At 43.4% G+C, this 23326-nt stretch overlaps 1 protein-coding gene and 1 long non-coding RNA gene across 4 annotated transcripts in view; one reads left to right on the plus strand and one right to left on the minus strand.

The window, feature by feature from the left end:
• pax5 (paired box 5) overlaps positions 1-22595 on the minus strand; it is a 45865-nt gene extending 23270 nt beyond the window's left edge. The window contains exons 1-5 of the mRNA XM_086033130.1: positions 22464-22595; positions 14376-14541; positions 11085-11282; positions 10367-10431; positions 7713-7838 (exon numbers count right to left, since the gene is read on the minus strand). Coding sequence (XP_085889256.1) covers positions 7713-7838; positions 10367-10431; positions 11085-11282; positions 14376-14541; positions 22464-22506 — 598 coding nt within the window. The 5' untranslated portion in view covers positions 22507-22595. The remainder of the gene's footprint in view (positions 1-7712; positions 7839-10366; positions 10432-11084; positions 11283-14375; positions 14542-22463) is intronic.
• The window catches only part of LOC147146388 (uncharacterized), a 53704-nt gene that overhangs the window by 25598 nt on the left and 4780 nt on the right, over positions 1-23326 (plus strand). For 2 of the 3 annotated variants that reach the window (XR_015087272.1, XR_015087270.1), the window contains one exon: positions 7743-7876. This is a non-coding gene — a long non-coding RNA (uncharacterized LOC147146388). Of the gene's footprint in view, positions 1-7742; positions 7877-21567; positions 21686-23326 lie in introns of those variants that run through there. The other variant, XR_015087271.1, reaches the window with a different exon arrangement.

Consider the following 23326-nt stretch of genomic DNA (forward strand, 5'->3'; position numbering starts at 1 on the left):
CCCCCAAAGATGGCTAAAAACGAGTGGATTAACACTTATTCCACAAACACAATATTTATCAGAATGCCTTGTTTCAACTAGTGGGCTTGCATAGAACATATTCTTGAAAAAAAAAAAGTGTTTGCGTTGACTTCCGCTTTAAGCAGTCAAATCCACCCGTTTTTCGCCATCTCAGGGGGCGGCCATTTTGTCACTCCTGTGGACCGAAAATGACATCACAGTTGCTCAGGGGTTCAGGTAACGACCAATCACGGCCCACCTGTTTTCTGAAGCTGAGCCATGATTGGTTGGCTGAGAAGTTGTGATGTCATTTTCAGCCCACAGAGGTAACAAAATGGCCGCCCCCAGAGATGGCTAACACCGGGTGGATTAACTCTTATCCCACAAACGCAATATTTTGCAGAACGCCTTGTTTCAACTAGTGGGCCTGCATAGAACATATTCTTGAAAAAAAATATGTTTGGGCTGCCTTCCTATTTAAGATTAACTGGTAGTTTCGCTATCTGTGTGATGTCAAGGGTGAGTCTTACAGTCTAACAGACACCAACCGCTGTCAGTATCATTCTTGGTGGCTCGACCTCACAATATAGCGCAGCTGTGGGGGGAAAAAAAAAAAAAAGTCGCCATACCTTCAGTACACAAACCTCTTTCATCTACTCTGACAAACACACTCCTTGATCATAATCTCTCTTTCTCCACTACTTCTCCCCATAACGCACACACGCCACCGCACACACGCGCGGCCGGCGCAGTGCGGGTGTAAGGTCGGCAGGTCTCTGGTGGTGACAGACCAATCAGGCTGGAGATAAAGCCAGTATGATGCTTTAGCCTGGTAACCCACGGCGACCCATTTAATCCTACCGGCCGGTCCCCATGATGGAATTCAATTGATCAATCATGTAGCTCTGATGGCACCATTTCAGACAGCTTATTGCTTTCTGCTGTCTCTCCGTCACTCGCTCGCACACACACACACACACACACGTACAAATAGACACTCTCAAAAGTCGGACCGGCGCTCGGCCAGATTGTGCGACCACAAAGCGCAAGACGAAAAAAGAGGGCTTCGAGAAACAACACAAACTACAAGTAAGAACGAAGCTTTGTGTTTATGATGATCAATATTGTCCATTCATCTGGATGAGTGCGCGTGCGTGCGTGCGTGCGTGCGCGCGTGGAAGTGTTTGTGTGGCTGTGTGGCGGGATGGGCGGGTGCGTAGCTTGATATCCGGCTGGTTTCATTGTATCCATGGATGGGTAAAGAAACTCATTGCCGTGACGGGTTAAATCCTATTCACCACTGGACACGCACATGCGCGCGCCCGGACGCACACACAGCTGCCTCTATCTCCGTGAGTCCGTCTCAGAAGGGAAGTGTTTCTCTTCCCTCTTCTTCAGAGCAGAACAAAACAAACAATGAGCCATTATTGTTCTATCCTTTGCCTTTTTTCCTCTCTCTCCTCCGCCTGCTTTCCCTCTCTGTCTCCCTCTATCCTCCTTTTCGCCCACTGTTGACATTTTTCAACATCCCACCGCAATAGAATACATGCAGGAAGCGGGGTCACCTGTTGAAGTATTTAAAGTCATTCAGTGCCAGACATTTTCAGACCCTCTTTTACCCTAACGTTTAGAGAAAAAAAAGAATTGAAAAAAATATAGATAAGTTCCTGGGGTTGATTGGCTGGACTGTGAAAAGATATACGAAAACGTTTTTGGCACTGAATGAGTTAAAGTGGGAGTCAACCTAAATGTTTAGTTTGTTTTTTGTAAAGATTTTTTTCTATGCAAGCCCACTAGTTGAAACACAGCATTCTGATTAATATTGTGTTTGTGGAATATGAGTTAAGCAACAAAATCCACCTGTTTTTAGCCATCTCTGGGGGCGGCCATTTTGTCGCTTCTGTCGATTGAAAATGACATCGCACACCCCCAGGGCTCAAATAACGGCATATCATAGCTCAGCTTCAGAAAACAGGTGAGCCGTGATTGGTCGTTATCTGAGCCCTGAAGATGTGTGATGTCATTTTCAGTCAACAGAAGTAACAAAATGGCCGCCGCCTGAGATGGCCACAAACGGGTGGATTTTGCTGCTTAACTCATATTTCATATTAATCATATTGCCTTGTTTCAACTAGTGGGCTTGCATAGAACATATTCTTGAAAAAAATATGTTTGGGTTGACTTCGTCTTTAAGTATCGTGTGAGTACATGTGTACATGTCTGTGTTTGCAGAGGATGCATATATCTTTTTGCACTTAAGAAAGATCTCACTGCTCACCACCGGACAAAAATGTCACAAAACGTCCAGTATGTATATACCGTCATTTCTCGAGTATGACGGTATATAAATTTTTTTGCTAAAAAAAGAAAAATCATCCAAAATCAAGGGGGCGTATTATACACGAGTACATGCGAAATTTTGAAACCTTGTCACGTTGTATAGACGATGACCGGCACCTAGACGCTGTGAAAAAGTTATACTTTAACTCAGATATGATATGGAAAGTCAAATTTTTAAATGTATATATAATAATCTAATTTTCTCTACTCACTGTGACTCACAAAGCATCGCGGGTGCCTCCATATTGATTATTTGTCGTCATGTTATATGATATCTGTTGCTATCGCGTCCGTTTGATGTAACACGGCATCGGATTTAGATTCTTACATTACTAGTAGTCAGAAATGCGTGTCATCGGAATCCCTCAGAGTACGGAAATGTTTACCCGTAACTTCTGAGGTGTCAGTGTTGTCGGAGCAAGGCAAGCATTTTCCGCTTTCGTTTTTCCTTTCGTAGGCATTTTCGCTTTTCGCCAACGTCTGAGAACTTTAAAACCTCCTAAAATACAAATGACTAAGTGGATCATAGTTCCGTTTTTGAGCCTAGATGCCATGTTAGCAGCAAGTCCTGAGACATTTTCGGGGTGGTGTAATATAAGACTAAAATAGCGATAATGACGATCTCATCTCAGTTGACTCACATTTGCTGACTCTGTTGAACATCCGGAGCGGTTTAGCTGAACGCAAAGCTGATATACTTTCGGAAATTGAAGGAGACACGCAGAGATCTTAAAGAATCCCGAGGCCAATTTTTTCCACGACACAGCCGATGATTTCTCATAGCACACAAATATGCGGCACACTAGTTGGGAATCGCTGACATGGACGGCACAAAAACTGCGAAAGTGACTTCACAGTGCATGTGAGTGTGCATGTCTTGGCTGAACTCCAGTGATCAAAGCGTTTTCTTTTTTTCTTTTCTTTTTTTTGGGGGGGCGGGGAGAGGGTGGGAGAGACTAGAGTAACTCGGGGTGAAGGGCAGAGATTCCCCCCCCTCTTCTCCTCCATCCTCCCCTCTTGACTGCACCACCTCACGCTCATTCCCAGCATCTTTTATCCGGTAAGCTGTTGCATGTCACAGTGGGTGCACAGCGGGTTCAAAGGTCAACTTGGCATGCCGGTTTAATACTCCTACTAAAATGATTTGGTTTCAAGTTTGCCTTTTAAGCAACGCTTGGATGTATTTTTCCTCATATAGTTCAAAACTGCTTGCCAAGTGTACCCAGAAAAACAACAACAATGAGAACAACAACACACACACACACACACACACACACACACACACACACACACACACACTTTGTAAGATAATAGGTCAAGATACAATAGTCCCCTTTTGGCCCCACAAGTCAAGTTCTTCCATTCAATCCCATTCATCTACATTCCCCCCCCCCACACACACACTCCCCCAAGCCCCACTTCCCCTTGCTTTGGCGGGGGGCACAGGTCATCACAGGGCTTTAGCCCCACACACTCTTCCTGCAGACACATGCGCACCCACACGGCTTTCTTTCTTGTGTGCCGTGTGCAGACGTAGCAGGTGCAGATTAATTTTGAGCGTACAAACAACATCAAAATAGCTTGGAATTTCCTGAGCACAATTTGATCCCTCTCAAATTGAGGGCCTGTGGAGCAAAGAAATAGGACAGAATCGTGGCGATATGGGATGGATGTAAAAAGTAAAAAGGGATGCTACACTCTAAAAACAGTTGGGTTCAAAATAACACAATTTGGGGTCAAAAATGGACCGATCCACTAATTGGGTGGATTTGACCCATTTTCCTGCGTTGTTTTGTACAAAACAGTCCAATTTTAGGGGTTGTTTTAAACAAAACTACCCATTTTTTGGGTTGTTTTCTGCATGAACAACCCAGAAAGTTGGGTCAAATTGACCCAAGTAGTGGATTGGTCCATTTTTGACCCCAAATTATTTTTTTTAACCCAACTATTTTTAGAATGTACAATCCGATTTGGTCCATTTTTGACCCGAAATTATTTTTTTTAACCCAACTATTTTTAGAATGTCCAATCTGATTTCTGAAAAGTTTGTGGAAGGCTAGAGCATTGGCCAAAGAAGAGCCCAGTACATTTTGATTAAGATGTGGTCAAATGTGGGCACATTCACTTATTTTTGATTCATCTAACATTGCATTGCAATTTTTTTTTTTTTAATTCATCAGTGATCAATGCATTAATGTTAATGATAAAGTATCTATAAGGGTGTACTTTTGCCAAACAGAATTGTTCATCTTTTGCTCTACTGAATTCCAATTTAGTCGTGAATGACAGCCTGATGACATCGCGACTGCCCAGGGCTCACTTAACGACCAATCACGGCTCGGCTTCAGAAAACAGGTCACCTGTGATTGGTCCCCACCTGAGCCCTGCGCAGTTGCGACGTCATTTTCAGTCGACAGAAGTGACAAAATGGCCGCACCCAGAGATGGCTAAAAACAAGTGCATTTTGCTGCTTAACTTATATTCAACAAACGCAAAATTAATCAGAATGCCATGTTTCAATTTATAGTCATCTCTGGGGGGGTGGCCATTTTGTCACTTCTGTCGACTGAATATGACATCACAGATGCTCAGGGCTCAGATAACGGCCAATCATTGGCTCAGCTTCAGAAAATAGGTGAGCTGTGATTGGTTACCTGAGCGAGTAGTTGTGATATCATTTTCAGTCGATAGAAATGACAAAATGGCCGCCCCCTCCGATGGCTAAAAACGGGTGGATTAACTCTTATTCCACAAACGCAACATTTATCAGAATGCCTTGTTTCAACTAGTGGGCTTGCATAGAACATATTCTTGAAAAAAATATGTTAGGGTTGCCTCCCCTCTTTAAGTAAGATTTTAAAATGTATTCTTCTGGTTGAGCAGCGGGGTCTTCATTTTTGCCTCCATTCATGTTCAAATGTGGCCCCAGGCCAACATATGGGGGCAAGACGAAATAATTGTGTCCTGTTTGCGTTTGTCTATGTCTATCCATGTCGCTGCATGCTGTTCCTCCTGTCGCCCCTCGCTGTGCGCGTGTGTCATTATCCGGCGGGGGTTGCTCTAATGGAAGCTGTGATTAGCAATGCTGTTAATTAGACCACCGAGTCAAGCAGGCAGACCTCTGCAGCGGCAAGGCCGGCGGCGCTTGCCCGAACAACACAAGGCAATGCAAGCGTACGCCTCCCGGATGCTTCAGCGGAACGCGCCACCGGAATTTGAAAGTTCAGCCGTGCTACACGTAAAGAACGGCGTGGAACAATGGCGCTGCTAATTAGATTACAGCACTCGTACTTGAGTCTTTGCCACAGTCGCGACGGCACGCATAATAGTTCATCCGTACAACATGACATTTGTTGTATTCGTGTCAAAGAAATACAGTTTCGAACTAAAGGATCCCAATTATGGGTCGTTTTCACCGCAGATGTTTGGACTTGTCAGCTCAAAAATAGCACAGATATTCACCGGTGCCATAATGAGGATGGCTCTGTTCCCAGTAAATGATGTCTGTTTGAAAGCATTTAAAACTGAAATGGTGTGAACAAGGTACGATGTTTAATGGGCTCGAGGGGGTGGGGGGGAATGACAAAAATCATTAGTCGAGTTAACTTGTTAAAGATCCAAGTGTACAACAAGGGTTGAACCAATTTGACTAGTTTTTTAAAGCGGAAGTCAACACAAACGTATTTTTTTCAAGGATGTGTTCCCAGCAGGCCCACTAGTTGAAACATTCTGATTAATATTGAGTTTGTGGAACAAGAGTTAATGCCCCTCTTTTTAGCCCTCTCAGGGGGGCGGCCATTTTGTTACTTCTGTCGACTGAAAATGACATCACAACTACTCAGGGCTCAGGTAACGACCAATCACAGCTCAGCTTCAGAAAACAGGTTAGCCGTGATTGGTCGTTGCCTGAGCCCTGAGCAAGTGTGATGTTATTTTCAGTCGACACAAGTGACAAAATGGCCGCCCCCAAAGATGGCTAAAAACGGGTGGATTAACTCTTATATTCCACAAACGCAATATTTATCAGAATGGCTTGTTTCAACTAGTGGGCTTGCATAGAACATATTCTTGAAAAAAAATGTTTGGGTTGACTTCCTCTTTAAGTTTTATTTCAAGTTTGAAGTCAACTAACCCCTCATCGCATGTTTTTAGCATCTCATCTTCCAATCAGCCCATTTACAGAGGATTTTTTGCTCTCATCTGCTGTTGCCACCGGACGAGCAGCAAAATGTCAGATTAATAAAGCGACACAGTCTTCATACGCCGATGCAGGTCAGAGTACGGAAATAAGGTGGCTGGGGATGAGAATAGTGGTTCGACTAGCTAGCATCGGCTAATCCGATTGCAGCTAGCTTTCACATCGTCATATCAGCGGGACCGAAAATCTTTCTACTAAAAATATGCAAGTCTATCCTCCAATATAATGAAAGCAAAAGTGAAAGAGAAATCATGTTTTTTTTTTTTTTGTTTGTTTTTTTTTTTTTTAGTGGGGGGTGGCTATAAGATCGTGTCAGACAGCACACGTCACATCCATATGTGGGACCAGCCAGCTCGTCGACTGGACACGACATCACGTACATCTGCAGAGTCTAACAAGATCTAATATATGTGCTGTAAAATCTGCCTGCTAATAAGGTTTGGTTTTGATTGGTACAGTCGGAGGGGTAAATATGCTTATTGATGTAGCTAAAATAAAGTAGTAGTAAAATAAAACCTCTTAAGATGATTTTTAAATTGACCTAGCTGACAGTGTGAATCAAAATTGCTATTTTATTAATTTTTTTTGGGGGGGGGGGGCAGCAATGGTGGGGTGGAGGCGCGGCGTCAGCCCCCAGTGGTTTTTGCCAACCCTCGAACCCCCCTGTTCAGACATCTGGTCCTGTCTCATTTACCGTAGGAGTCCGTCTGTGTGATGGCTTTTTAATGCCACTGACAGAAACACATACACACATTCTCATTAGCATACAGTCATATGTACAGTATGTGATCACCCCCACACCGGCTCCCGCCACCATTGACAGGCATACAACATTGATCAAGAGTGAAAACGATGGCGATCAATAGCGTATGAATAAACTTGCTCTTAAATGGCTCTCCAGCAGGGTTTGTGAATGAAGATGTTTGGCGTTGCGTTCAGGTGTTGCACGTGCACACACATCTGTCATTGATCGTCACGTGCGCAGCTATTCCCAACTGGGATTTTCATACTGGAAAGGAAATGCGGGAGATCCTGAGGCTATCTGTGGCGTGTTTGTGTTTGTTGCGGACTCGTGAAAATACATGCGTGAGCAGAATAAGTAAGGAGCACAAAGAGAGCAGGAATCATATAAACACACTTTGTACATGCAAAGACATTGCTTCTTTCAACTCACCTTCATCCCTCTTCCTCTTCCCAACATCAGCAGCTGAGCTGATACCCAGAATGCCGCTGATGGAGTACGAAGAGCCGGCAGAGTCGCTGGTCACTGCGGAGACCTGTGTAGCGGCCACGGATGTCGCTGTAGGCAAAGGAAGTTGGATTTTGTTGACATCTCAGGTAAACCCCCAAAAAAAGTGTTTTCTTAAAGGGAAGTCGACCCAAACGTATTTTTTTCAAGAATATGTTCTATGCATGGCCACTAGTTGAAACAAGGCATTCTGATAAATTTGTGGAATAAGAATGAATCCCCCTGTTTTTAGCCATCTCTGGGGGCGGCCATTTTGTCACTTCTGTCAAATGAAAATGACATCACAGTTGCTCAGGTAACGACCAATCACGGCTGACCTGTTTTCCGAAGCTGAGTCGTGATTGTCTGACTGAGCTTTTCTCTAAACTGCGGCATCTAGGTAAGATGCATTTTGGGGGGGGGTGGTGTAGGCGTAGCTAGCTAGCTAACTGCACGCTGTCGTAGTAGAAAGGGCCTTGTAATAGAAACAAAAGTCATTTTCAGTTAGCGCAGGAAAACCTCTGACGTGAGAAAGCACTCAAGCTGCGAGTGTGAGTGGTTGTCGTTGCCCAATCTCAGGCAACCAGTTCAGCGTGTACTACTGCCCGAAGACAGCGCTGGGATCGGCTCCAGTACGCCGGCGAGCCTCATAAGGATAAAGCGGTTCAGATCATGGATGGGTGGAAGGATATTTCAGTAGTTTGTATCAAACCCACTCAATTACTGCGGGAATCAATTCATTGAACACGTGGTTATTATCGCCATCATTATTATACACAGTATTTGAAAATCATTCTCATCTTTCCCGTTCTTCGTCAACATCTGTGACTTACGCTATTTCATTCGTCTGACTGTTTCCAAACACATTTTTCTAAGTTAACATGACCCTGAAGACTAACCAGAAGCAAGAAAAGGCCTCAGTGGGGGTGTGGGGCTCTTGTCAGTATTTTTTGAGGCGGGGGGGGGGGGGGGGGGGGGGTCAAGTTTTTCTCTGAGCGAAACACAGTAAAAACATACTTGTCATTCCTTTAGACACGCACACACATACACAACATGCAGTCACCCATGCCTGGTCTCCTTATCTGTGCCCTTATAAGCAAGCGAGGGGCTGAGTGACAGTATGGTATCCCATGAGGGACAGAAATGTGAGGGGGAAGACATCCTAATCCGCCCTCCCAGCAGACACGGCAACAACACGGAAGAACAAGAACTAGAAGAACACCCCCCCCTCCCCCCACATCAAGCCCCACCAACCCCACCCCCGCCCACGCCCCGCCTCCCGTCACACCTTCACCAACAACGTGGAGATGATAATGAATGCATATCCTACCTTTTCCTATCAGATGATTTAGCACTTCTATTATCTGATTTTCCTTTCTTCGCCACTCCACTGTTGTTTTTTTTTTTTTTTAATGCTTTTTATTCTGCAAATCCAAATGTTCAATTTTCTGCCTGCGAGTGGGAACCATTTATCTGGATAATCTGCGAGCGTGTGAGCACGTGTGTATCGGTGTGTGTGTGTAAGAGGAAGAGCCGGCAAGCCGCGCACGTGAAATTAATTTAGATGAATAGATGATGCGTGATTATGAAGATATGAGAAAGACTGAAACACAATCCGGTGTTTGAAAGTGCGAGCGTGATGAAAGGGGGGGGGGGGAGAAAGGCTCTCATATTTATTTTTGAGCAAGATAGCCAATGATGCTGCTACTTCACTCTATGGCATGATTTGGCCCGATAAAGTGATTTCACTACTTGATTTTCATCATGACTCAACTTTTAAGCAGTGTATGAAGGCAATCATTTCTTGAGAAACAAACTCTTGAGAATTCTTGAGAATCTGCTTTTAATTAGGAAATTAGGAGATTTTCACGTATTTTCTGACATGTTCAGACCAGACCAGCAACTGAATCATGATTCATTTAAGTTTGTGCATTTTCTGCACTGTCAATTTGAAATAGTGTCCTGATTTGGAAGGGGTGGAAATGAAAACATTTTTTTAATTTTTTTTATTCGATGAATCATTTAATCGATAAAATATTTGACCCATTAATTGACTATTGAAGTAATCGTTAATTGCACAATTTCCCTATAGGGGTTCAAATAAAGGTTGCCCTTTATTTATTTCTATATGTTCGATATTCAAAATGACACAGAGAAGAGACTTTTTTTTTTTGTCATTCAAAAAGCATAAACTTGAACAGAAATTTACTGCGTACATGTGGCTGCACACATCGAGTCATTTAACTCATTCACTGCCATTGACGTAGTTATTAGTCTTTTCACAGTCCAACCATTCAATCCCAAGAACTTATTTATATTTTTTTGTAAATTTGTTCAAACGTTAGGGTAAAAGAGGCTCTGAAAATGTCTGGCAGTGAATGAGTTAATAACTTCCGGTGTAAACTCCTTCTTATTGTGTTTATGTTCATAATTTCCTATATGCCACAAAAAAAAAAAAATTGACGGGCCGTCGTGATGTCGGACGTTCTATTGAATACTCTTTTGTGCCATAAAGTTATACATTAAATGATTTAATGCAAGCTTTTCCTGAGATTTAAAGTTAGCATCGGTGCTAATAGGACCGCGAGTCAGGCGCCTACCTAAGTTGTGAGCCGCTACTGAGCCCGTTTGGCCCGGTGGCTGCTGAACCTTGGTCCGAATGATCCTGCAGGAGGAGAGAGAGAGAGAGAGCGGACATTAGTTTGTGCGGAGTGGGTCATTTCCCGCGCGCGCGGCAAAGAGAGAGGGAGGCATCAAGGGCACGAGAACACGAGCGGCGTGGGAGCCACGCTCGTGCGTAGGCATGCAAGCGTGCGCGCGCCCGGGGAGGCTTGCGGCCGGCTGACATGGCAGAGGGGCCCTCACACTTCCTGCTTGGCTGCTCATGCAAGCCCCCTTTCTTCCCCTTCCCTCGCTTTTCTTTTCCGCTCCTCCCGAGCTCCTCTCCATCCTGTCCCCGTCTTCCCTTCCCTCCCTTTGCCTTTCTCGCCGTCTTCTTTTGTGCGCAGTATTCCCCTTATTCCTCCCTTTTGTCCGCCTCTTTTGCTCACCGCTTCTCTCTCCGATTTCACTGTCCCTCCCTCGCTCCTCTCGGCCTCCGTGCATGCTCGAGGGAGAGCCTTGTCATTGTATCGTCGTGTTGAACCACCGAGCTGCAGCCGCTTCATGCATATGGAGACCCGGCCGGCTCTCGGCTCGGCTTACCCTCGCGCCAGAAATACGCGCGGACGGGCACACTGCGCCATACACGCTATAAGGCGGTCCATGTCGCGTATTGGTAAACAACGAGACTTGACGCACTTATCGGAGCGTTAGTACCTGTTGATGGAGCTGACGCTGGGCACGCTGTCGTTGTCGCAGACTCGCTCAGCCAGGAGCCTGTCCCGGATCTCCCAGGCAAACATGGTGGGGTTTTGGCGTTTGTAATCGGCGATCTTGTCGACCACTTTGGGCGTAGCAACCTTTGGTTTGGATCCCCCGATGACACCTGGACGAATGCTGCCTGTTTCATAGTACCTGGTAGAGCGCAGAGGATGCGTGTGTTGGTTGTGATGCGAGATTTTCAAAGCGAAAGTCAACCGAAATATTTTTTTTAAGAATAGGTTCCATGCAGGCCCACAAGTTGAAACAAGGCATTATGATAAATATTGCGTTTGTGGAATAAGAGTTAATCCACTCGTTTTTGGCCATCTCTGGGGGCGGCTATTTTGTCACTTTTGTCGACTGAAAATGACATCACAACTGCTCGCAACGACCAATCACAGCTCACCTGTTTGCTGAAGCTGAGCCATGATTCGTCGTTGCCTGAGCCCTGAGCAGTTGTGATGTCATTTTCAGTCGACATAAGTGACAAAATGGCCGCCCCGCAATGTGACTAAAAAGCGGTTGGATTTTGCTGCTGAACTCATATCCCACAAACGCAATATTAATCAGAATGATTCAACTAGTGGGCCTGCTGTTAACATATTCTTGAAAAAAATATGTTTGGGTTGATTTTCCTCTCTAAGTCTGTTCAATAACAGTGGTCAAGAGCAAATGTTAATCAGATGTGACTTTATGTGTACCTTGATTCAAAGATTGTACAGTGCTTATTTTACCAATAAAAATATAATTTATAGCTATGATGTTTCAGAAAAAACACAATTTCACCTGTGGCTGAACCTAACATTTACCACTTGACAAAATAAAATGGACTAAATTCAACACACCATTTTTTTATAAGTGTAGTTGGCTGCGGTCACGCTCATAACGGCGCAAAACGCCCATTTCTACCTGTGCTCGTCTGCGAAAATACCAAAAGAAAGAAATTTCCACTAAAGCACACAATCACACCGCGCTTTTTGTGTTTAGTTGCTTTAACCATATTGTACCGAGCAGTGTTTATGGAGATGTTGATACAGGACAGTTGCATTTGATGCCAGGCCTTAAGTAAGCGTAGGTTTGGTTGCCTGTATCACCTTATAAATCAAACACATTTCTAGTATACAAACCAGTGTTGTTTTATCATCGCTGTCACACAGTCTCTATACCTATGTACTGCTTTCAAGGCTAGCTTAGTGCGACATTCCAATAAGGTTCGCCCCCAAAAATAAGATAAGTCAAAACACACTTTTAAGGTTTGAATCCTACGTTTTCGTGTGACTTTAGATCTCCATTTCTTCACGTTGTTTTGACTCCTGTTATTTATGAAATATTACGACCTCCCGCGCATCCGATGTGACCGCGTATCACACTGACAGTCAAATGCGAGACGAGGGTGACGCTGACAGACACGCGCGCCCCGAGATCCAGGAGTTTTCTTTCCGGCATGGCTATTTCATGAATGTATTTGCATGCGCAAGGGGCAGGTGGGCTGCGGGTTGGGGTGGGGGACTGGTGGAGGACAGCAAATGCACTACCCTGCTTGCAGAAAAGTGCGCGGGGGGGGTGGGGGGGGGGGCAGTGTGTGGATGCAAGCTGTCAGTCAGTCTTAAACCTGCTGCTCTTTCTCTCTCGCCGCGACTGCACGGTGGAGTAATCCCTTCCGTGATGTTTGTTTCCTTAAGTGTGTAGTTCCCTGGTGTGTGTGTGTGTGTGCGCGCGCGCACGCGCGCTTCCCATTTTCCACTGTCCACAGCTGGACTTTAAACACTGCTAAAGGAAAAGAACAATCTATTTTCACGCGGAAAACAATTTAAATTATTCACAGGCAAATCATTGGTGAATAAATGAGCGTGGTTATTGATATCGGATAGCCGCGCGCTCGCGCGCGCGCGCGCGCGCCCGCGGAGACAAACAAGGAGGCAGAGTTGGTGTTTTTGTTCTGCTGGCAGTGGAGAGACAGAGAGAGGAGGATAAAACAAGCCTCCCTCCTTCCTTGCATCCCTCGATCCCCTCCTCCCCCTCTCGCGGTAACGCTTCAGTGAGTTGAACGGCCAGGACAGAGGGGGGGGGGGGGATTGGGGGAGACTGGGAGAAGGAGCAAGAGAGAAAGAGAAAAGAAGCACGGGAGAACAATGAGCAACACATTTTTTGATATAGCTGAGGGTCGCTGTGGCTAATCCTTCGCCGCCGTCGCCACAAATGGTCTCTCCGTTTCTAATTCCTTTTTTACTTCCGCGTACTTCTTCGTCGGCATGGCCCCTCCCTCCTCTTTCCCCATCCTTGTCTCTATTCTCCTTTGGCTATATTTTGCGGTGCTGAAATATGGTGCCACTTTCATTTTGATGCTAATTCCAAAAAATGATGAATCTTCCCCCCCCCCCCCCCTTTTGTGCCCCTTTCTTCTCTGGCAGACGGAACGAGCCGGGATTTACTTTTGAAATTGGTTTTATAAAGGTGAAGGGAAAAGTAGTCGGACAGGAGGGGAAAAGGAAGGTGAAAAGGAGAAATGTGAGTCAGTATAAAAGGGAACGAACAAGACCGCGGAGAACGCGGAGGAGATGATGGCAGTGGAAATGTGCAAGCTCAGGGAATTGGCAACTTGGCAGCAGAGGCGATAGCAACTCCGAGGGATGACCTATCACTCTAAAAACAGTTGGGTTCAAAATAACGCCATTTTGGGTAGAATATGGACTGATCCACTACTTGGGTGAATTTGACCCAACTTTCGGGGTTTTTATTCCAGAAAACAACCCCAAAAATGGGTAGCTTTGTACAAAACAATACAAGAAGGTGGGTCGAATTGACCCAATTAGTGGATCGGTCCATAGTCTACCCAAAATGGTGTTATTTTTAACCCAACTGTTTTTAGAGTGAGTACCTTGATGATCCATCACTCCAAAAACAGTTGGGTTAAAAATAACACCATTTGGGGTCAAAAATGGACCGATCCACTACTTGGGTCAATTTGGCCCATTTTTCTGGGTTGTTTTTGCAGGGTTAGGGTTAGGATATCATATGATAATATAATGTATAGTTTTATACAAAACAACCACCCAAATTGGGCTGTTTTGTACAAAACAACATGAAAAGGTGGGTCAAATTGACCCATTTAGTGGATCAGTCCACTTTTGACCCAAATTGTGTTATTTTGAACCCAACTGTTTTTAGAGTGAAACTCTCATTAGTTTTATTATGTAGAGTAAAGCGCAAAGGCCCCGTGTGTTTGCGCATGCGTGTTTTCCGTACCTGCCCAGTATCTTGCTGACACATCCATGGCTGACGCGTAGCTGGCGGGAGATGTCGCAGGGGCGCACACCTTGGTGGGCGAGTTCAACTATTCGCTGCCGCACAACATCCGGGAGAGGTCGGCCATTTACAAAAACACCCCCAAGCTGGTTCACTCCGCCATGCCCTATAAAAAAAAAAAAAAAAAAAAAACAGACAGTTGAAGTTTGGTGGGTAGCCGGGTCAGCCCTGACCCTTTTAGCCAGGACAGAAGGCAGACAGGCAAACAGGAAGTCCAAGTCAACAACAACAACAACATGAGTAACTTCAAGCAAAGGTCAACCCAAAAATGTTCTTTACAAAAACTTGTGGTATGCGCCCCCACTAGTCTAAACACGGCGTTTTGATTACAATTGCGTTTGTGGAAGTCAACCCAAACATTTTTTTTTTTTCAAGAATATGTTCTTGCAGCCCAACTAGTTGAAACAAGGCATTCTGATTAATATTGCGTTTGTGGAATATGAGTAAAGTAGCAAAATCCATCTGTTTTTAGTCATCTCTGGGGCGGTGGCCATTTTGTCACTTCTGTCGACTGAATATGACATCACAGATGCTCAGGGCTCAGATAACGGACAATCATTGGCTCAGCTTCAAAAAATAGGTGAGCTGTGATTGGTGGTTACCTGAGCGAGTAGTTGTGATGTCATTTTCAGTCGACAGAAATGACAAAATGGCCGCCCCCTCTGATGGCTAAAAACGGGTGGATTAACTCTTATTCCACAAACGCAATATTTATCCGAATGCCTTGTTTCAACTTGTGGGCCTGCATGGAACCTATTCTTAAAAAAAATATTTCGGTTGACTTTCGCTTTAAGAAGCTAAATCGACCAGTTTTTATCCATCTCAGGGGGCGGCCATTTTGTCACTGCTGACGACTGGAAATGACGTCACAGTTGCTCAGGGCTCAGGTAAAAACCAATCAAAGCTCACCAGTTTTCTGATTGGTTATTACCTGAGCAACTGTGATGTCATTTTCAGTCGACAGCAAGTGTCAAAATGGCCGCCCCCTGAGATGGGTAAAAACAGGTGGATTTTGCTGCTTAATTCATATTCCACAATAACAACATCAATCAGAATGTCAAGTTTAGACTAGTGGGGCTGCATAGAACATATTATAAAGAAAGTGTCGAGGTTGACTTCCTCCTTAAGGCAGCTAACATGAATCCAGCATGCATGAGTGCAATGAGCAATGCATGAGGGACTGTTTCAAGAAACTGTCACTCTCGCTCCCCAACAATATGCTCATGTACAGTATATGTTGCGCCAAACGGCAATGCAGTATTTCTGTAATCCACTGCTTTTGTATTACCATAGTGATTGTGTCTTCAGGGGAAACACACACACACACACCCCCACACGCACGCGTGCGCACACACACACACACTAATCCTAGCTGCGAGGGTAATAGATTTTAAATACATGACCCCTGCAGGGATACCCCCGTACAATACAAAGCTCTCCCCTAAACCTGACCATCTCTTCCTTCTTTTCTGCGTCCCCACAAAGTAAACACGCAAGCACAACAAGCCTCCACCATCTCCAGAGCAAATACTGTACGTCTGCACGTGAGGCATAAATGCACGGGGAAAGTCTGGAGAGTCTTGCGCTTGGAAATTAAACAAAGCTATTTCACTTTCTTCCTCGCTTTATTCCTTCCTAGATAGACGGAAAGTCATTATGCAGATGCCCCGCTGCCGCCGTTTAAAAAGCAATCACTCTTTGGAAAGATAGCAACGTATGGAGTCGCTCGCATCCACCGGGGCCGTAGCCAGGAGTGCTCGTCGCTAGCAAGTGTAACTGGCAGGTGGGGAAATGTTGACACGCAGGAGCTACAAGTTCACTTGTAGTGGGGGAAAAAAAAAAAAAAAAAAAAAAAGTCATCTTGCTTGTCAAATTGGGCTATCAAGCACTTGTTATAGGACAGTATAAAGTGTAAACTTCAACCTACTTTATTCAAAATGAGTGCCGTAAAGGTAAAACAAAATTAGATTGTTGTTGTTTTTTTTTTTTGTTGGTAATCTAGAGTGTTGAGGGATGGTTATAATTAAAGACATCAATTTGGTATGAATGGAAGAATCATTCTGCCACTTGTGCACACTTTACCTTGAGCTCAGATTTCCTCTGAGGTCTTTTACCTTAAACGTGGATCAAAATTGCGGCAGTCGGATCAGGAATCAGGATACTTTTTTTTTTTTTTTTTTTTTTTAAATCTGCTGTTTGAAATGATCTCCAGATCAGCAGGGTTCTATTTGTGAAACCCTGGGGATGATTTTTTTTTTTTTTTTTTTTTTCCCCATAGTAATAATTTCTTATCCTTGGTCTAAAACACACATTTTCCTTAGGCAGCAACAGCATTCTTCATTACTTTTCAATTTTTTTTTTTTTTTTTTTAAACAAAAAGGTCAAACCAACTGATCTATCGCAATGGATTTCTCAAAAACATGACACACAGACACACCGAAAGTACACTGGAACCTCTACTGAACAAAGTCAAGAATATTCACTCTGCGCTTTACCTCTGCTTTTTTTTTTTCTGTTCAAAAAGGACCATGTTGAGGGATGAAAAATGGGAGAAAAAAAAAAGAATAAGAGTCACTAGAAGTTGAAAAGGCTTTATAAAAGTCATCACACTCTCCCAGTTAAGGTGCCAGTTACGATACAGTGTTTTAGTTGTACTTTTACTGTTAATTGTTAACACATGTTTGTGACATTTAAGAACGCTGTATAGCATTGGAATTTGTAGGGTTGTCAAAGTTAAAGCGTTAACTATGGAGATTCATTTCCATTTTATAACGCCTTAACATTTTTTTTTTTTTTTTAACTACGCTAACTCCGTTTTCTGTACTTCAGCTTCCCTCTGCTCACTTTGCGGTCAAACTTGGAGGAGAGTCGCTGTCGCAAAGACGGACTTTTACTTTAAAAAGTTGCTCGACGCCTCACTGGAGAAATCCCCCACAAAATACAAAATCTGCGCACTTTGCAAAGCCAAATTCAAACGGCAAATTAGCGTAGCTCCACGCGAGCTGCGCGCGCGCGCAATCGCGCGCTTCTCTCACCCTCTCGGCGCCCGCGATGACGCAATAGCGCCCACCACGCGCCCACATTTCATTCCTACACTCATTCCTTCATTTCCGCCCCAGTTTAATCTACAAACGGGACACTTCTCACTTCCCGTACCGTTTCAGCGGTGCGACCGAGGGCGCAAACTCCGTTGTCACGTCTGATGTTGCTCACCGTGGTCCAAGGGTTGCTCATGGACAATTAGAGGGAACATCGGTTGCACGTCTTTGGTGTATCGTTCACCGGTTGTATTTTACAGGAAGAAAATCGTATTGCATGATCAAAGATATTAGAACAGTATTTGAATCAAAATATACTTACATTTTCCCCACATTTATGCCAAGATTTTACTCAATATCTCTTCCAAGCTTAGTAAAAAAATAGTGGTTGACAAATACGATTAACCGCGACCAATTATGTAAAATGATTTTAAAAAATGTAATCGCTTGTAGCGATAATTGGCAAACGCTAAGGTCAATCAGTGTTTTATTGCTGTTACATTTTAATATGACCAATAGTTCCTTTTCAGTGACTAAAGGTTTTATGATTTTGACATTTGTCACAGGCCGGATAAAATGATGCGACGGGGGCCAGATGCGGCCCCCCGGGCCTGAGGTTGGCGCCATGCGTTTGACCTCCCATTTACAATCGTTCGATTTTGCCTGATTTGAAATTGTTTTGCAACGTGAGCAAATCAACGCTTGGAAAAGAATGGATTGGTGTTTGTCCTAACTTGTAAAAAGTCCCGCCTCATCTCATCATGATACGTTATTCAACAGAAGTCTGCCGCCGCTTCTCTCTCGTCCTCCTCCTCCTCTCTCAGATAAGAGCAAATGAAATGGTTTCTTTCACTCTTCCTATCCGGGCTGGACCATGAAAAACTTCGGCTTTGTATAGAAATGGAGAAGAATGTCTGGTGACCAGCAACAACAACAACAACAACAACAACAACAAAACTCCAGATAACTATTTATTCACTTATCTGTGTATTTACTGTTGGCATTAGAAGAGCTATTTGGATTATGTGTCCAAATTTTATTTCCCTGTCCTATAAACACTGATAAGGAAGGGCACAAAAACACAATGGATTGGACCTGCAATCGGTCGACTTCCAAGTTTTAATTTCGCACCAATTTCTCCATATGAAATAATAAGAAAGTGAATTGATTTGCTGAAAGGCTCCGACTGTCTTAATCCGAAACTTCAGTCAAGCATGTCGGCCATTTGAGAGGATTCAAAAGTCTTGGCAAACTTTAACTGTGTGATCTTTACGTTGCCATCCATTTTACCTTTGCGTCTTATATTCTTTACTTAAAGGGGAAGTCAACCCAAACTGTTTTTTTGTTTTTTTTCCAGAATATGTTCCATGCAGGCCCACAAGTCTAAACAGGACATTCTGATTAATATTGCGTTAGTGGAATATGAGAAATCCACCCGCTTTTAGCTAGCTTCGGGGGCGGCCATTTTGTCACGTCCGTCGACTGAAGATGACACCGAAGTTGCTCGGGGCTCAGATAACGACCAATCATGGCTCAGCTTCAGAAAACGAGTGAGTTGTGATTGGTCGTTATCTGAGCCCTGAGCAACTGTGATGTCATTTTCAGTCGACAGAAGTGACAAAATGGCCGCCCCGAGATGGCTAAAAGTGGCTGCATTTTGCTGCTTAACTTATATTCCACAAAGGTAATATTAATCAGAATGCCGTATTTCAAAAAGAGGGCCTGCATAGAACATATTCTGGAAAAAAAAGTTTGGGTTTACTTCCTTTTTAACCATGAAATTAAAAACGTTTTTTTCAAGTGAGACGAACAAGTGGGCAGCATTTGCTCGGTGCATGTGTCTTGCTCATCTATGGTTATCATCGCATTTCCCCATTTCTGGCATCACTGGCACACTTTTCCAGTGACAGTAAAAAAAAAAAAAAAAGCTAAAGAACAAGTAAAACAGACTTTAATCGTTCAGATATTGGCTGAGCCGAAAAAACCTTTTGTAACACCTCGTGTGATATTACAAGCGATGACATTGGATTTTTTTTTTTTTTTTTTTAAGTAGATTTGAACTCCTAACAAAAATATTCCCACGTGAGACAGCAAGCAAGATTCCAAATGACCTCCAACTTCCAAAATCAACATTTGCACACATACTGTTCGAAATCAGGGTCTGATATTCCTGACTGTGACAGATTGGTCCAGTCATTTCAAGGCACTGACCAAACAAATTAACCACTTGCTTTCAGGAATTCAATCACAGCTGGCAGCTGGGGAGGTTTTGTTGCAAATTAGATACAAAGATTTTTTTTTTTTGCCAAACCGGTGGCTCTTGGCTTCGAAAGGTCTTCCTCGAAAAGCTTGAACCTCAAGAGAGGGACGAACTCTTGGCACGTGCAGCCGGTTCATTTTCTATCCTGCAAGAATCAGAGGGGACACCGCCTGCCAGCCCGCTAGCCACGGGGACCAGGAGTCATTATGCATCCCTGTTGTATTTTCATTTATATGTCCTTTATAGGAGCTGACTTGGGAGCAAAGCGCCTCCTTAAAGGTTTGATTGATTCGCCGTTTCCGGCTGTGGAAAAAAAAAAAAAAAAAAAATACAGAGATAAAGAAGAATATATTCAAGCTCCCCCATCCAGAAAATAAGCTCCATTAGGCTCACTGTTGTCTCTCTTTTCCGGGAAACATTCCTCTGTGTCACGGCCCGAAGCCTCACAAATAAATAAATAAATACATGGAATCGCAACAAACTAACCCTTTTTTCGTTCTGTCTTTGGAAAAAAATAAATAAATAAAAATACAGACTGGCCTGCAGAGCTGTTGGAGAAGTTGTCAGTGAGAATACTGATGAAGTGAATTACGTTGAGCAAACATTGAGTAGATAGATCTGTGCGATGAGCGAGCCAGCCTACTAATATATATTTTTTTTAATTCTGTATACGTTGCTTTTTTCATAAAGGAGCATATTAAGTCTGTCTATTTATATATATATATATATAAATACGCGTTTGAATTTGTCGTTTTATTTTTTTTGCAAGTCACATTTTCCTTTTGCATTTTCTTCCGCTCACCAGCTAACAGCAGCCGCGCATATATTTAAGACGCGAGCACGCTACATTAACATTACAATATTCAGCTCATTATCATCACAATTACCTGGAACAGTTCCTTTTAAAAACGGACATATATTGTCCCGAGCTGCTCATAACACGCTCCGAACTTATTGGATCGGTCCAAGAATGTTTTCATCTTATTATTTGCAGACGGTATCACACCGGATGAAATTGCATGCTTAAATTCTGTTTGTATTAAAAAAAAAATGTAAAAAAAAGAAGAAAGTGAGATATTGGGGGAGATTAATATTAGCAACAGCGTTTGAAAATATAGACACGCACGCACGCACGCACGCACACAATACATTTCGCCCCCCCCCCACCCCCCGTACACAAACGCGCGCGCGCGCACACTCCCAAAAGAGCATTTCCACGCGTCAAAGTTGATTCATTGCAACCTCTCTCGCTCTGCCTTTTGACATTTTTAGGTGTAATCGTTTTAAAGCGTCCCAGAACTTCTCAGTTGCCTTCGAGCGCCGCGGATCATTGACTTTGGGCCAACTACTGCGAGAAGAAACACGATTTGTTCTAGCCTTTGGATGCGTGTGTGTGTGTGTGTGTGTGCGTGCGTGCGCGTGCGTGTATGTTTCACATAATACGCTTCTCCCCAGGATTCACCGCGGTGCTATAAATGACTGAATGCAATACCTATTAAATGCTTTTAAATGCCTGTTATACGCTTTGTGTGGGCTTTTAAGTCAGAAGGCCAACATGGTCACATTTTAAGATGTGTTTGTTGTGTATTTACAACTCCAAAATAGAGTTAAGGGAGCCAGAATTTTATTCAAAGTATTTATATCACAAGGACTCTGCTGCCCATTATACATTTAATGAAATGTATAAAATAAATTAGAAACACGATGTGACTATCAAGTGGATATATATATAGCTTTATAATATTTTAATACTTTCCTCTGATTTAAAGTATACTTTGAAGTTTTTTTGGTTGATAAGCTTATTTCAATCCTGACTATTTTTTTTTTTTTTTAGATGAAGGCGCACCCACCGGACAATTCATTAGGTACTCATAGGCAAAACGCGAATTTCACCATGAGGTCAACCAAAATATTCCAAACCGCCGACTCCCTCCACTCCTGCAAGAAACCACGCAATCATATGCATATTGTGTAGTGCCAATCATAACCAAGCTTTTATTTTTTTATGATTATTTTTAATAAATAACTAAAGCCATAGATGCCTGGTGCCGTGGTTTGAGTTTTCCCCTCCAGGGAACCAACGACGTCCGGTCTAGTTGTGATTGCAAGACCGCAAAAGTGCAGCTTCAGTCTGTCCGTCTAGGTTATATGCAAAAAGCACAATGGACTTCGCGTAAACGCACTCGCCTTACCTCACTCCCTCGCTCCTTTTTCTCCCCCCCCCCTTCTCTCTCTCCCTCTCTCTCTCGCTCTCTCTCTCCTGACCCCACAGACCGCCCACCCCCAACAACAACAACGTCTTTCCTTTGAAAGGAAAGTACGGTCAACAATTGAAACAACGTGCTTGACGTCAAAGTGCAATTTCAAGTTTTCTCAAACAAGTTCAGACACCCCCAAATTTAAACAAATAAAAGAAAAACATCGACGTCATTTTAAAGTTTTCCCAGCATTCTTTTTCATGTTTTTTTTCTTTTCCATATTGCAGCCAAATAATTAAAACGATTATTTCAAGATTTATATAAAATGCATTTTTTTAAAAATGTCACCACTATAGTTCCTGAAGACTTCCAGATGAAATAATAAAGAAAAAAATATGTTTTTTTGCAGTGCACCGAATACATAATGCGTTGCATTTTCGCTCAGTACGGCGTAGCTTGGTATATAGCATCGATTTCGATCTAGTGGGAACATGCAAAAAAAAAACCAAAAAATTAAAAGTTATTAACTTACTGTGCATAGCAGCAAAAGGGTCGTGCTTACAGTGGATCTCCATGTGGGCTAGGGCACGAGGGCCCCGATGTATAAATGAAATAAAATAAAATAAAACTGCGCCGTCTTGGGGCCAATCTCGATGATAGACCTCCAGTTGATGCAAAGTAGTTCCGTTAAAAAAAAAAAAAAAAAGGCGAAGTCTATTTTTGTTTGATTCGCTCTCTTGTTAGTGTCCCCAGCTCTAGTGAAACAAATGAAGCATTGCGGAATTAAAAATATGAATCAGGTTTGGAAAAGGAATGAAGGAAGTGGTGTCAAAATGATGTCCTCGCACTGTCGGTCAAAGAATTGGGACGAGATTCATCCTTGAAATGTTTTTTAACATTCACAGTGATCAGGCGAAATAAGGGGGTGGGGGCATGTAAAAAAGGATTTCAAAACATTTTTTTAAAAAAAAGAAGAAATCCCCCCCGGCCCCCACAGACTCAGTTCTCTGGTCGTGGTCCCCCTTTGGCTCAACTTTCTCCGCTCAGTCTCGCAACGAAAACAAACCAAAACAAAACAAGAAAAGAATCAAAAAACTGTTTCATTTACAAAAAAAAAAAAATATATATCACAAATCCACAAGTAGGCGTGCTTTCCATTCCTGTCTTGCGTGACGTCCCATCAATAAAACTCGAGATGGCAAGAGAGCGATCCCACGTCCGAGGGTCATATCCACCGAGCCCGGAAGAGAAGAAAACAACCCGGGGACACTTGCTCAGAACCGTTCCCGTTTTTTTTTTTTTTTGTTGTTGTTTTTTTTTAAAGCGATTCGCTGCCCAACTCCAGCTGAGCCGTCCCGCGCGAGTTGGAGAGGAGTTGCTTTTCTTCGCTCACAC

Source organism: Filicampus tigris, chromosome 6 (genome assembly GCF_054856515.1).
Source record: "Filicampus tigris isolate MCC_2025a chromosome 6, RoL_Ftig_1.0, whole genome shotgun sequence".
NCBI lineage: Eukaryota > Metazoa > Chordata > Actinopteri > Syngnathiformes > Syngnathidae > Filicampus > Filicampus tigris.